Source organism: Ursus americanus, chromosome 4 (assembly GCF_024610735.1).
Source record: "Ursus americanus isolate L20-20 chromosome 4, mUrsAme1.1.p, whole genome shotgun sequence".
In the NCBI taxonomy this organism is placed as follows: Eukaryota; Metazoa; Chordata; class Mammalia; order Carnivora; family Ursidae; genus Ursus; species Ursus americanus.
In genome coordinates, this window is record NC_142130.1 from 87,581,976 (window position 1) to 87,597,212 (window position 15,237).

At 37.0% G+C, this 15,237-nt stretch overlaps 1 protein-coding gene across 4 annotated transcripts in view; it reads right to left on the reverse strand.

Annotated features, from left to right (window-relative positions):
- SYNJ1 (synaptojanin 1) overlaps positions 1 to 15,237 on the reverse strand; it is a 91,737-nt gene that overhangs the window by 31,620 nt on the left and 44,880 nt on the right. For all 4 annotated transcript variants that reach the window (XM_045785522.2, XM_045785521.2, XM_045785520.2 and 1 more), the window contains exons 13-20: positions 11,613 to 11,804; positions 9,688 to 9,772; positions 5,701 to 5,841; positions 5,240 to 5,432; positions 4,824 to 4,982; positions 3,571 to 3,727; positions 2,833 to 2,950; positions 2,517 to 2,732 (exon numbers count right to left, since the gene is read on the reverse strand). In XM_045785522.2, the coding sequence (XP_045641478.1) occupies positions 2,517 to 2,732; positions 2,833 to 2,950; positions 3,571 to 3,727; positions 4,824 to 4,982; positions 5,240 to 5,432; positions 5,701 to 5,841; positions 9,688 to 9,772; positions 11,613 to 11,804 (1,261 nt within the window). The remainder of the gene's footprint in view (positions 1 to 2,516; positions 2,733 to 2,832; positions 2,951 to 3,570; positions 3,728 to 4,823; positions 4,983 to 5,239; positions 5,433 to 5,700; positions 5,842 to 9,687; positions 9,773 to 11,612; positions 11,805 to 15,237) is intronic.

Sequence of the window (15,237 nt, forward strand, 5' to 3'; positions counted from 1 at the left end):
CCAATTATAATCAAGATCAGAAATCCTTGCAGATTTTTCAAAGGGGCAAATATGTACACGTGTACACACACACACACACACACACACACACACACACACACACACTTAACCTAGGATTCAAAAGTATGGCTTATGGAAATCAAGAGGAACAGGCTGTATTTTCTTCCTGTTTTCACCCACTAAGGTAAAAGCATCTAGATTTTTCCCCCAATTAATAGAAGTATCTACATTTGTCCCATTTACATTTCCAGGGAATCTCTTATTTACAAATAAAGGGGTTTACAGACGTTGGTCATTCCTTAACAGTTGTTTTATTCTAGACCAAAAGGTAATGGTCAGTTTAGCTTTGCTGGTGATAGAAGTCCTATCCTCATTTACTTCCATTGTCTGCTTTTTCTATTCTAACTTGGTTGTCTGCAGGTGTAACAACCAGAATATTCCATGTGTGGAGACAACACATAGTTTTATAATGTTAGGGTAATATCTTATTTTGTTACCAATACTTTTTCTTTTTTTTCTTTTTTAAAGATTTTATTTATTTGAGAGAAAGAGTGTGAGATAGAGAGCACAAGAGTGGGGGTGAGGGGCAGAGGGAGAAGCATACTCCCCGCTGAGCAGGGAGCCTGATGTGGGACTTGGGGACTCCGGGATCATGACCTGAGCCGAAGGCGGACGCCTAACCGACTGAGCCACCCAGGGGCCCACCAATACTTTTTCAAATGATAACAAGCACTTTGGGGAAAGCTTCTGGCTCCCATTTAATACCAAGTTCCTTCGAGACTGGGTTATAAAGACAGGTTGTTTTCCTGTATCAGAGTCTTTCATTCCTAATGTACACTTTGGATTCTCTCTAACCCAGTGCTGTATTCTACATGCGCTCATGAGGACACTTGTCTGCTACTATGCTGCCCACATTGTGCTCCTGGTAATCTGGCTTTCTGTACTTGGCAAAGCTTACTGTCATCTGTAAACCTGGAGACTTCACTATGTACTTCCTAGTGCCTTAGGATTTTAGAAATGTTTTATTTTAAAGCTTTGGGGTGGAACTTTGTTAAAAGATTTGAGGGATATATAAATGCAATTTCTTCTCTATTTGCTCATTTACTTTCTGAAAGGACTCTAGGTTTCCTGGGCATGCTTCTCACTCTACAGAAAGCACACCATTTTCAGTCTGTGGAGTACTCTATTTAGGATCTAGGGAAGCCATTACACAATTCTGGTCTTCCCAACTAGATCACGAGTAGGAATCGAGACTCCAATTTCTCCTCTGCTCTTCCGCAGCACCTAATACAGAGATCTATCCATCAAATAGCTACAAAACATACCTAAACGAGTAGATGAAAAGCACAGAAAGGAATCAAACCTCTTCCCTATGAAAATTCAAACACATACATGTCATTCAATCTCTCAAAACTGCTGTACGCTTGGAAGAGAACATTTTTTTAAACAAGGGAAGAAGCATCTGGTTCTGCAAAAGGCAGATGGCTAAGTCAATGACAGAAATGAAGATGGTAATGGATGACTCCTGACTGTTCATCTGGTGGTGCTGCTTCTCCATTACTTGGAAATTAAGTGTGCTTAAAATTACTTAAAACATCAAATTTCTTAAAACAAGGAAGGAAAAGTCACTCTGCTGTACTCCTAACTCTCCTTACGAAAATAAAACAGTGATTGAAGCTTCATTTTTGCCATGGGCTTTGTTATACATTAGATGGTATGGGAATCTAAAATAGCACATCTAAATGTGCACATATTTTTGTCATCAATTGTTCACATAAACTTTTATTACTCAACTTCAAACTTTCTTTTTTTTTTTTTTTTTAAGATTTTATTTATTTAACAGAGACAGCCAGTGAGAGAGGGAACACAAGCAGGGGAAGTGGGAGAGGAAGAAGCAGGCTCACAGCGGAGAAGCCTGATGTGGGGCTCGATCCCATAACGCTGGGATCACGCCCTGAGCTGAAGGCAGACGCTTAACGGTTGCGCCCCCCAGGCGCCCCTCGACTTCAAACTTTCTAACCAGAATTCAGTTTCGAAACCTATTAAGTCTTTGAATAGCATTTCTATAGTATGATTTTCCTGCAGTTTGGAAATAAAAATACAGTTGCCCCTTGAACAACACAGATTTGAACTGCAGATTTCAGCTTATGTGGATTTTCCCCAATACAGTTCAGTACTGTAAATGTTTGTTCTCTTCCTTATGATTTTAATATTTTCTTTCCTCTAGCTTACTTTATGATAAGTATATAAGACATATAACATAAAAAATATGTGTGAATTGACTGTTTACATTATTGGTAAGGCTTCCAGTCAACAGTAGGCTATTAGTAGTTTTGGGGGAGTCAAAACTTTCTAAGTAGATTTTCAACTGCATGGGAGGATCAGTGCCCCTAACTCCCACATTATTCAAGGGTCTACTGTATTCATATGCTATTCAAACAACAAAAAGGTAATTTCTAATATAGAAAATATTTAGGAGTCATAAGCTGCTTTTAGACACTAAATATTTTACTCACCTTATGAGTATGACTTCACCAAAATTTGTAAATTGCTGCAGAAGCTCATCGATCAAAGCATCATCGAAAAAATTATTTTCCGGGACAGAACTTTTGATTGAGACCAATACTGTACCATCTGGTGGACCCTGAACTGCAATTACTTCTTTATAAATGTTTTGCCTCTCTTCAGCTTCAACTTCAAATATATCTATATCAATCAGGGCAACGACAGGCCTTAAGGCATAAAGGAAGATGGATGTGTTAGAAATGTTTAAGAAAGGATGTATTTCAAATAAATTTCAAGCACCATTAGAAATATCAAGATGGTTTAAACCTATGGTCAGAGGTCTTCAGCTCAGCTCGTCCATAGTGCAGCAAAGTGCCAGGAGTCCACGTGTAGAGGATTTTGCTTCCATCTTGAAAACTAGCATTTAGAAGATCTAAATCTTCAGCTGCAGTCAAAATAAAACAAACAAAAACAAACACACACACAAGAGAAGCCACATGAGCATGACAGATCACAGGGAGCCAGGAGCTAGCTTCTTCGCTTTACTGGCTTCAGTTGCCCGAGGCTGGGATGCCTGATATGCTTGTTAAGCAGCAGGAAGTCTAGATACCTTTAGAAAGGTGTTCTGATGAAATTATCATTTTATGCTTTACTTAGTAAAAATTAAGGCTTTACTTCTGAGATCACTGAAAGACCTGTGACCACATAGTGTTTCGTAAGTAACTCAACAGACAAGTAGCAGTTCATAATATTTACAAACCAGATTTAGTTATTCAAATTAAAAACCTTATTAGCACTCCATTGAAATTCTCATAAAAATTTCATAAAAACCTTTCATTGCTTCTATTTATATGAAATTATGTCACTGGAAGAAAATAGACTGAAACATTAAATTATTACGAGCAAGTCTGAGAATATTTTTTAAATTGTTTTATATTTTATTTCTTCAATTCTAGAAAACCTTGATTGAAGAAAGCAGCCCTCCTCCCTTGATATTTACATCATTCCCTTCTTCCTCATAAAATTTGCATTAGCTCATTTAAATGAGGAAGTCCATGTCCCAACCTGATCTATCAAAAGGCCACTTCCTTCTTCTCCAGAGGACACGGTCTGTCCAGGCAGGGGTGCGGCACTTTTCACTGGTGTCATAGTCGTCAGAAAACAAGTCATATTTGTATGTCGGAGCAAAGGTTACTTTTCCTTCTAAAAATCCTCTAAAAATCTAAAACAAACATATATAAAGTAAGTTATTCGGGAAAAAAAAAGTTCTGTTTTCATTCAGGCAAGTCATTCATTAAATGTCTATTATGTGCTGGAGAGTCACACAAAATTTGTGTCCATCAGATGAACACTTGTAACTGAATGGAACAAAGGTTAAGAAAAAATAACCTAGGACTTGTTCACGCCACTTGTTTGACATTTGATTAAACAAAGTAAGAAACATGAATAAGAGAATTCTACCAGAACTTTGAGCTGTAAGAGACAAAACTATAACGGATTTTAGAAATACTACAGTCTGACATCTAATTCTCAAATGAGGAAGTAAGACCTAGAAAGTTAAGTGGGGCCCAAAGTGTTAGAATATCTAAGTCAGATGATCATGAAGGCACCATAAAGAGGCCTCAATCACCTCTTACCTAAAAAAAAAAAAAAAATTATTTTAACCTTCCAAAATTTTGTGGTTGTGAGTTTTAAAAAAATAAGTTTTAGAAAGGCAGATAATATAAGAAACAAAAGAATAAATAAAGCAGACTACCACAGGGTCTTAAAGCCAAAAAACAGTGGCTCTGAAGACTAAGATTCTAAATTCACCACTAGTGAAAAAGAAAGAACCAAAAATGTATACTCTTCCACTTAAGGTGAATCTTACAGAGACTTTAATATATTTTTTCTCCTGGGAATTATTACGAGTCTTTTTTTTTTTAATTTTTTAAAGAAAAGGTAATTTTGTATATGTTAAACTAGAGACATGTATTTAAAAGCATAAAGAGACTCTAAGTGGACCGCCTGGGTGGCTTGGTCGGCTAAGCATCTGACTCTTGATTTCGGCTCAGGTCATGATCTCAGGGTCGTGACATCAAGCCCTACCATAGGGCTCCACACTGGGTATGGAGGCTACTTGGGATTGTCTCTCTCCCTTTCCCTCTGCCCTCCCACTTTTTCTCCCCCTCTTAAAAAAAAAAAAAGAGAGAGAGAGAGAGAGAGAGACTGCAAGAGATTAAAAAAAAAAAAAAGAACACTGTGATTAAGGAAAGCATGTCTCATAACAAAAGATCCCCTTCTTCTCCATGCAAGTATCTTCTTAAATATGTATATACCTGTCCAGCATTTTTTTGATTGATAAGCTGATCTCCTGCTATAAGAGAATCCCAATTTTGCTGTCTTATCAGCTCTTTAACTTCTTCATTAGGGAGATCAATGCGATAGTTGAAATCACCACACCAAAATACATAGTCATGGGAGAACAGCATCCTTCCCTGAATGCAAGGAGAAGAGATTTTAGATTCTAAACAGTCAATATGAAAAACGTTTTACAACTATTTCTTTGCCTCAGATATGCTTGCCTCCCCTGGCCAGGCCCTATTTATTTGACCCGAGACAAATAACACATGAAACATCAATTTAGGTGAACACTGAACAACTATCTTCAATTTTCAAAAACTGATAGAGAATTTGGAGTACATTAAAGTACATTTCAAAGCTTCATCTTCAAGAACAAGCAGTAAGAGCTTACCATTGGAAAACTCAATTTCCGTGCTATTTCTACAAAATCTTCGTTTCTTTCTTTGACTTGTGATTGCCCTGCAGCAAAGTGGCTACAGACGAAGCAGAGGCTTGTTGTATGGAATAGCATTCGGATTGCAACCGCTCCCTTATTTCCAGTGGCACCTCCCATTCCAGTCTTCACAGTATCCACTGCAACGTCCCTTTAAAACGGAAGATTCTATATCAAAGATCGGAACTTCCAATAGTTCTGTGCATGTCAGAAATCAGGAATGTCTATGGCATAAATATAAGACTACAGTTTGAGGACAAGACTGTGCCACTGTATGGGAAAACTGTTAGTGACTCTTGAGTCAAAAACACATTTAAAACCAAGATTCATGAGTGTTTTCTCTGAAGCGACAAACATGACAGTTCTTTTGCTTGTTACGTGATGGTAGGAAGGAGCCTCCAGAGAGGGTGTCTACTGACCTGATGAAAGGAGCATGTTGTGGTCTGATAAAAACAAACAAGCAGACGCCCACCAACTGCTCAGAGGCCAAAAGCACATACTTGTTGTCTCTGGAGATGGTCTTCTGCAGTTCCACAGCCCAGAGCTTCTGATTTGTTGTGCTGGCAGAAAACATTAAAAAGGAATCTTTTAAAAGACATTGACGATACAGCCTATTTTATAAGGCAATTGTCAGCTCTACCTTTATGTACCTGAATTTCATAAGACTGCCAAACAGGCATGAAATCCACACCAACAGTGAAATCTTTATGTAGGCTGTTTTTTCATTTCCTTTAAAAAGAAAAACCTAAAATTTCGCCAAAAGAATACCATACTTCAAAGTTTATTATGCCTTTACAAAGAAAATCTGAGCATACTTATTAAATGAGTGCTCACCATTTGAGTAATCTTCAGTTATACTTTTTCTTTAGTAATCATTAGGATAAAAGAAGTACATGCTTCCAGACACATTTCCCCTTCTTTTCTTATTTTTCTGTACTATAATTAATATATTTTAAAAACTTATCATGGAAAATTTTAAACATGCATAAAAAAGAGATAATCATAAGATAAAGCACCATAAACCTATTACCTAGCTTCAACAATTATCAATATTTTGCCAATCTTTTTTCTTCCATCTCCCCTCACTTGTGTGTATGTGTGTGTGTGAGAGAGAATATTTTAAACCAAATCTAAGACAAATGCCATTTCACCCATATATACTTTAGTATGCATTATCTAATACAATGGACATTTTTATTTTTACATAATCACAATGCCATTATCACACAATTCCTTAATATCACCTAATACTCAGTTCATATTTAAATTTCCCTAATTATCTAAAAAATGTCTTCTCACAGTTGGCTTCTTTATTTATTTATTTATTTTTTAAAGATTTTATTTTTATTTATTTGACAGAGATAGAGACAGACAGCGAGAGAGGGAACACAAGCAGGGGGAATGGGAGAGGAAGAAGCAGGCTCATAGCAGAAGAGCCTGATGTGGGGCTCAATCCCAGATCGCCGGGATCACGCCCTGAGCCGAAGGCAGATGCTTAACCGCTGTGCCACCCAGGCGCCCCAACAGTTGGCTTCTTTAAAACAGGGTCCAGGTGCCTGGGTGGCTCAGTCAGTTAAGCAGACAACTCTTGGTTTCATGATCTCAGGGTCGTGAGATAGAGTCCTGCATCCGGCTCTGTGCTCAGCGTGGAGTCTGCTTGAGATTCTCTCCCTCTCTCTCCCTCTGCCCCTTCCCCCACTCACTCATTACCCCCCCAAATAAATAAAATCTTAAAAAAATAAATCAATAAAACAGGGTCCAAATAGGGCCCACACACTGCATTTGCTTGCTGTATCTCTTGAATCTTTAATAGTCTCTCAACCCTCCCCACTCTATCCCCTTTCTGATGCTATTTATTTTTTAAGAAGTTGGGCCATTTGTCTGTAAGATGTTTGACAGGGTCAGGGGGTGGGGTGCCTGGGTGGATCTGACTGATGTGTCTTCACAGTATTTTAACTTGTCCCTCTAACTCTCATATTTGCTTTAAACTGGTTAAGTAGAAGCTTAAGAAGCCCATCCAAATTAATTTATTTGTTTTGGCAAAAATAACCTCATGGTTTGTGCAGTCCCCCTTGCATCAGAGCAGAAAGTATATAATCTCTGTGCTGTTACGCCTGATCCACTGTGCAGACTTTGACAATCTAACCAACTCTTTATAATGAAAAGTTCCCCCATTGATCCTGCTACAGTTTCACATCTATTGATCATTGCCATTACTTCACTAGGGGCTGCACAACGTTGATTTCATAACTGCAGCATTCCATAGGCATTTGTAGTAAGTTAGAATTCTTCTCTAAAGAACTTTTCTCAACTATTCCATTAGTCTGAAACACAGTTCATACAAAGGAGGTAGCATAAATGCCCGGGTCTTTACAGATCTTCAGAGTAGTAAGTTTGAACCTCCAAAGAACCCCCAAAAACCTTTAAAGGAGAGCGCAAAAAGGTGTTCTCATAGTTCCAGGCCACACACGTGATAAGTGCTAAGCCAGAATACGACCTCACACCCATTTATCTAATCTAACACCGCCATACCACCTCCAGAATACAGATCCAGCACATGGATTCTCCTCTACCACCTACTGTAATCCTACCACTACAACCTGGATTCTGAGAAGAGAATGATGGCTTTCATCTCTTTATCTAGCTCACTTCTCAAGTCCAGTGAACCCTACCCGATCATTCTATTTAAACTGCACCCCATCCCCCAACTCCACGTGTTCCATCCCCTTTATCTCTGTTTATTTTCCATTCCACTTACCAACTTCTACCAGACTACATACAAGCACACCTTGTCTTACTGTGATTTGCTTTACTGTGCTTCCCAGATATTGTGTTTTTTACAAATTGAAGGTCTGTGGCAACCCTATGTCAAGCAGGCTCATCAGTGCCATTTGTCCAACAGTATTTGCTTACTTCCTGTCTCTGTGTCACATTTTGATAATTCTCACAATATTTCAAACTTTTTTCATTTTTATTATATTTGTTATGGCGATCTGTGGTCAATGATTATGACTAGTGGAAAGCTCAGAAGATGATTAGCATTTTTAGCAATGAAGTATTTTTTAATTAAGGTGTGTACGTTGTTGGTTACACATGCCATTGCACACTTAGTAGACTACAGTATAATGTAAACTTAACTTTTATATGCATCAGGAAGCCAAAAAATTCATTTGACTAAGTTTATTGAGATACTTGCTTTAGTACAGTGGTCGAGAATTGAACCTGCAGTATCTCTGAGATATGCCTGTAATTTACTGACTATAGTTATTGTTTATTGTCTGTCTCTTCCACTAGAATAGAAGATTCATGCAGGTAGGGACTTTTGTCTGTTTTATTCATTAATGTATCCTTAGCACCTAGAGTAGGTGCTCAATAGATACTGGTTAAATAAATGAATAATCACCACTTTACTAAAGAATAATTTGATTACACTCTACTTAGACCATCAATTGAACGATCTGGTACTAGGAACTATAAGAGTACATCCTATTTTAAGACCGGAATATGTATTTCCAGGAAAGAGAGTCAAAACGGCAAAATGAATAAAACTGGATTTCCTATCTACCTCCCTGTATGAGTGTTACTCACTTCAGCTAAGAAAAAAATTGCAATCATTTGCAATATATACCCATATTTTTATTATCAGCCCATATTTTTATTCTGAAAATCTTAAAAAAGGTCAGAAAAGATGGGCAACTGCCCAACTTTAAAAGTATACTTTCTTAAAATAAAACACTGAAACTTTAAGTTCCACAAGTAATTTGCATTTGTAATGAGGCTTCAGAACAGCAGTTCTCAAAGTGTGGTCTGGGAACATCCCTGGGGTTCCCCCAAACTCATGAGGTCAAAACCATCTTCATAATACTACTAAGATTTTTTTGTCTTTTTCACCGTGTTGACCAACACTGCATGACGATGCGAAAGCAACAATGAGTAAAAGTACTGATGTCTTCACATGAATCCAAGCACCAAACTGTACTAGGATTCATTAGTCCTCACTGCCATGCACTTGCAGTTAAAAAAATGCCATTTCACCTAAGAATATCCTTGTTGAAGCAATAAACATTCATTATTCATGTGATCAAAGCTCAATCTTGAGTCCTATCTTTTTCATATTCTGTGATGAATAGGAAATACACACAAAGCACTTCTGCTGCACAGTGAAGTGTGATGGATGGAAAAGCATTGGAGCCCCATGTCTGGCTCTGTGCTCAGTGCAGAGTCTGCCTAAGATTCTCTCTTCCTTTCCCTCTGCCCCTCTCCGCCCCTCAAATAAATAAATAAATCTTAAAAAAAAAAAAAAAAGAAAGCACCTTTACATATATTCTCCCCATCTATCTTTGTAACAACTACTTAGTTATCTGCCTTCCACGTCCCTCAACTAGACAATTACTTTGTTGGCTTACCTTGCATTCACAATGTTTCCAGCATTCAACTCAACCATTTCTTCAAAACCAATTGCAAATATATCAGTTGGCTTACTTCTTTTATCTATAATTAAGCATCCAAGAAAAACTTCTAAAATGTTGCCTTAGTCAAATGGCATCCCCCCACCAACCCAGCACAACTAAGATCAACACCAGACATCATAAAATTCCATTTTTGTGTTTTATGTTTAGCCAAATTCAAAGTATAGGCAAAAACAACGAATGGGACAAAATTACTTTAAATTTAGCTTCTATTCAGGCCTCCTAAGTTTGCTTCTTTCAGACTGTTATTCTTAAAGATCCTCAAGTTCTTTCAGAAATCATTTTGAAAGAATTCTTGCTAAACTCTGCACCATGACACCCAGAGAAACAAGCCACTTCTCAAAGGCTGAAGTGAATAAAAATTGGGGAAGTAAAAGGATTCTTCAGAAAACGCCCCAAGTGGCTAAGAAATCATCTCAAATTAGAGATAACAGGAGGGATTTTTCACGTTCAAATTTGAAAACCAGAGGCTTGACCTTTTTACTACTTTCTTGGTAGAAGAATCCAAGAAAATTAATAGAGATCCAGGGGTTAAGGTGTACCCCTCTGTGTGAGCCATTAGCTCTCTCCTAACAGACAAGGAAGAAGAAAGAACAGAAGCTACTGGAGATAAGCAGCCCAGGGGCACTTGGGTGGCCCAAGTATTCAGAAATGAAGATAAGTAGCTAGAAAGGACCTATAAATAGTATGAACTGAGAAACAAAAGTATTTATTGACTGCTCTTATGTACAAGGATTATACATGCCTCATCTCATTTACCACACACTTCATAAGACAGATTATTTTTGTCCTTTAGTTGCAGACAAGATCCTGAGGCTTTGGAGAACCTAAGCAACTTTCCCCCAAATTTACACCTAACTGCAGTGTGGCACAATGACGCCAGAACCAAGCTGCCTGAGTTCAAATCCTGATTTTGCCATTACAGGTCGCTTTCCCTGCTGCATCTTGGTTTCCTCATCTGTGAAATTAGAATAATAATTGCGTCTGTGCAGTAGGTCTGTTATGGGGATTAAATGACTAGACGTACAGTACTAACAGAATTGTGGTGTTAGCTGTTCTTTTATTATTGCTACTACGACAACAACTACAATTTCAAATTAGGTTCAATGTAAGTGAAAAGGGGCATTTCAGTAAAAGTCTGTTCTCTCCTCTTGTCTGTTAGGAGAGAGCTAATGGCTGAAACAGAGGGTACACCTTAACCCCTGGATCTCTATTAATTTTCTTGGCTTCTTCTACAAAGGAAGTAGTAAAAAAAAAAAAAAAAGTGATTACAGATAACTAAAAAAAAAAGAAAATCTGTATTTCACACTCTTCCTATGCATCTCACCTTTATACATATTACTTGCTAGATATGTACCATTTGAAAAAGGAATTTGAAGTGACTTTTAAAAAACGAAGGCAGCCTCAAATTAATGATTCTAATCAAAATCTTAAAAGCATCCTCAGCTCAGTGTTTGGTTGAGGCTATTAATGACAACCAAGTTTTTCCAAGGATAAATCAGTACTGTTAAGTTATAAAGTGCCAACAAATGTCACAACCAGTTTTGTAAGATTTTTCATAATCTACCCCAAATACTTCTGACCTTAGTAACGAAACAGAGAACTAGATTTGAAAAACGGAACATACTAGGCTTAAAAAATTATCAATTACAAAATCAGCTTGCTTTCTGTCACTTTAAAAGTATAAGAACAGAACCAGTTTTTCTTATATGCATGGTTACCTTTAAAGGTTTGGCCTTCATACTTATAAATCCAAGTTTCTTTTATAAATTAATGCATCTTGTGACGTGTTACATTTGTTTTATAGATTAATAAATCAGAGTCAGGATTTAGTAAGTGAATCCATATTATAAAAAGCAGACCTTGAAACTCGTGGATGCCAGCTAACTTGGGTGCATCAAGAAGCCAGTCGGTGAGTGTCTGATTCTTAAAAGCTATACTGCGAAACTGCTTCCCACCATTCACGTTCCAGGTTCCAACACATACTCGAATTTTCTTGGGTTTTGAATACTTGTAGAAATTCTCACACATGCTCTTGAGTACTTTGGAAGATGCTAATAAAAAACAAAACACAACAGGATCTTAGCTGCATTAAATCACTTTTAGAAATTGGTTTTTATACCTGAGAAATGACGTATGGGAAGTTCAATTATCATCATAAGCACAAACAAGCATAAGATACATGCACAGCCCAGCACGATGCAAGTAACCAACACAATTTTTAAAAAAATTTGACATTTAATAATCACAGTAAAACTGCTATTTCAAAATTATTGCAACAACTTAACACATGCAGAACAGTTCTGTTTCAATGAAGTAGTACATTGTTTTATAGTGTACAAAACTAGAGACTCTACATTTTTAGGAATATAGCTATTGATTTTCATATATCTCTCATTTAAAGGCTCGTAAAAATATAAATCTTTTTTCTTATTTCCAAACAAAAACATTTAAGAACATTTACATTTAAGATTCTAGCTACTGACAGGTGGCTTGATGAAAAATGGCTCCTTGACAAAAACACAAATTATGTACGCTAATGAGACTTTCAAAGATTGAAGTCGCTAGAAAATTCTTCCCATCTCACTGGGAGTAGTAGCCAAAGTCCCTAACACTGGTCTACAAGGCAATCTGCATTGCCATCCTGCCCTCATCTGCTACCTCTTCCCTGTTGGCTCACTGCTCGAGCCACTGACTCCCTGCTGTTTCAGTAAGAGGCCAGCCTGCTCCTACCACAAGGCCTCTGCGCTGACTGTTTTCACTGCCTGCAACATTCTTCCCACGCCTCCTTCGGGTATTTCAGTTCCAGTGAGGCTTTTCCTGATCATCTTATTAAAATTTGCATGCTGTCCCTAACCTTCCATATCCCTTCCTTGTTTTATTTTTCTCTATAGCATTTATCACCACTTACACACTGTGAGTTTTATTTATTTATACTGTAACTGTCTGTCTCCCCTCTCAAGAGTGGAAGTTCCACGAGGGCAGAAATGTTGGTCTGTTTTATTTACTGCAGTATCTCTAGTCACTAGAAGAGTGCCTGGCGCATAGTAAGTGCTCAGTAAATCACTGTTAAATGAATGCTCAGAACGTTTGGATCCTCAATCTCTGCCCTGTGTATTTTTTGATTACCATCTTCCTTCTAAATCACACTTCATTTTGATTAAATTAAATTCTTGGCACTTAAAGTAGCTAGAACCTTAACAGGACATCAATCTAAAAACAAAGAATGAACACTTAATTGGCAATTAACTGTTAAGAGGAGAAGGAAATCACAATGATTCTCACCTTCTACCACATGATTTTATTTTATTAATTATTTTATGATACTAAGATACAGCAGACTCGTGAGAAAATGAGAGTGAAAAAGGCAAATAACATCTTAGTATTATAATAAAAATAGTTTGACCTGTGAATCTCCTGAGGGAACTGCTGTATATACAAGCCCACCGCCACTGTTCCCAGGGACAGACATGCAGATAGCTAGCCCTCTTGCTATTTGATTTGATTACTTGTAGAAGATGTTGGGTGGTAATGGAAGCAGATGATTTGCTCCGGTCTGTTGGTGTGGTTAACTAAAAGCTGGCCATACCTAGAGAATCATTCTCTATGACATGCTCTTTATCACTATATCACTTATTGTTATTATTATGAAAACTGCCTCTGTGATCCATTCTATATCAAAACACAAGTTCTGTAATGATTTAACAGCTTAAAATACTCAGCAAGACAAATAATGAATTGTGTGAAAACATGTTGCCATGTTGTGTGAACTAATAAAGTCAAATCACTTTATAAATGGAATAAAATGCTTTTAAAATTTTCTGGTTTATTCTTAACTGGTTGGCACTTTAATGTGCAGAAAGAAATGAGTCTGTGTTCAAACAGATGTCCATTACTAAATGCCATATCATTTCAGAAAATGGATTTCATTACGTAACTCAAAAATATACTCAAGTGCTCTCTTCTTCCATTCTTCTCACAAAAATAACCAATAGTTTCTCAAAACATTCTGAACAGTAACTAAGCAAAACAAATTTTAAGTGATACCAAATTTTAAGTGAAGGGAAGAAAAGATGTCTTTTTCTGCTAAGTTTCTGACAAAGTTTTAGCCTTTTTTGTTCCTTTTGCCACAGATTCATGTTCAAGGACAAGTTCATAAACCTTGTCCAGAAAAGGCAGGCATGAGATTCATAGGAACAGGAAACGTGAGAAAAATAATGACCTTTAGGTCCTAATCACTTAACGCCTCTAACTTTGTTAGCAGCCTTGATGCTTTTTGAAAGAATTCAGATCACATTTTGGTGCAGGTCTTATGGCTACAGAAAATATTTCCTCCACAGTATGAGAAAATAAGTCAGTGCTTTTTCAAATATTGTATGTGAGAAATGTTGCAAAGTAGTCATCAATATCACAGACAGTACTCTGAAATTAATCCAAAATAGTCTTGTCTGGGTTTTTCCCATCAGCCTATTAAGAGTACAAGGCAGAACACTAATAATGTTTGTTCAATGAAATATAAAAGTGAAATTAAAACTAGATGAGCTCTATTTAATTAGAATTAAGCATTTGCTATAGGAAGACAGACAGCATTACATATTTCCTTCTAAACAAGGTACTTAGTTTTCTCGACCTTAAAATTTTTTTCTCAGATTAAAACAAGATATCAATTTACCCTGTTAGAATCTGAGGGCAAAATAAGAGAAAGTTTCCATTTATATGGCTTTATTTATTTACAGTATCAACTTTAGAAAAATAAAGAAAAATTTGCTTTTATTTACAGATTGGTTTTCTATACTGTACCTGACTGTAATGTCTGTTCAGAAACTATGGATGCATCAAGAAGAAAACAAAGAATCATTAGTAAAACAACAAGTTACAAATAAAATCTAGAGTGTTATGACAATACATTCTAAGATGGCCTCCCTTTCTCTTTTAAGTCGATTTGATGACTTTATTTTTTCTGATGGCTATAGGACACTGAAGATTAAAAATAAATGACGATATCTGATGCAAACCCTCAGCATCTAAGAAAAATCCTACAGTGACTCAGTGATGTCCAGATTTTCAGAATCAGGAGGTCCTTGGCCTGCTTTTCAGGCTGCTCATGTGTGTGTGTGCGTGTGTGTGTGTGTGTGTGTGTGTGAGCATGCATGTGTGCGTGTGTACCTGCATGTGAGGGAGAATACCTAAGGAGCTAGAGAATATTGAACACATGAAAGATACTACCCTAATATATACCTTTTAGTATTCTTTCTGGGACTCAGTTGGTAAGTACAACCAGTTCAGTTATAACAAAGCATACACATTCCAAAAAAAATCAGCATGCAGGGTAAAATTATACAAATTCCTATAGCCACAGAGCTTAGCGGGAAAAAAAAGGGCTTAGGGCACAACACTCAAAACCTTCAACAGTGACACACGCCAATAAAGATGGGAACCTAATAAAAATAGTAGTACAGTTTTACAATGTTAAACAGCTTGAGAGGT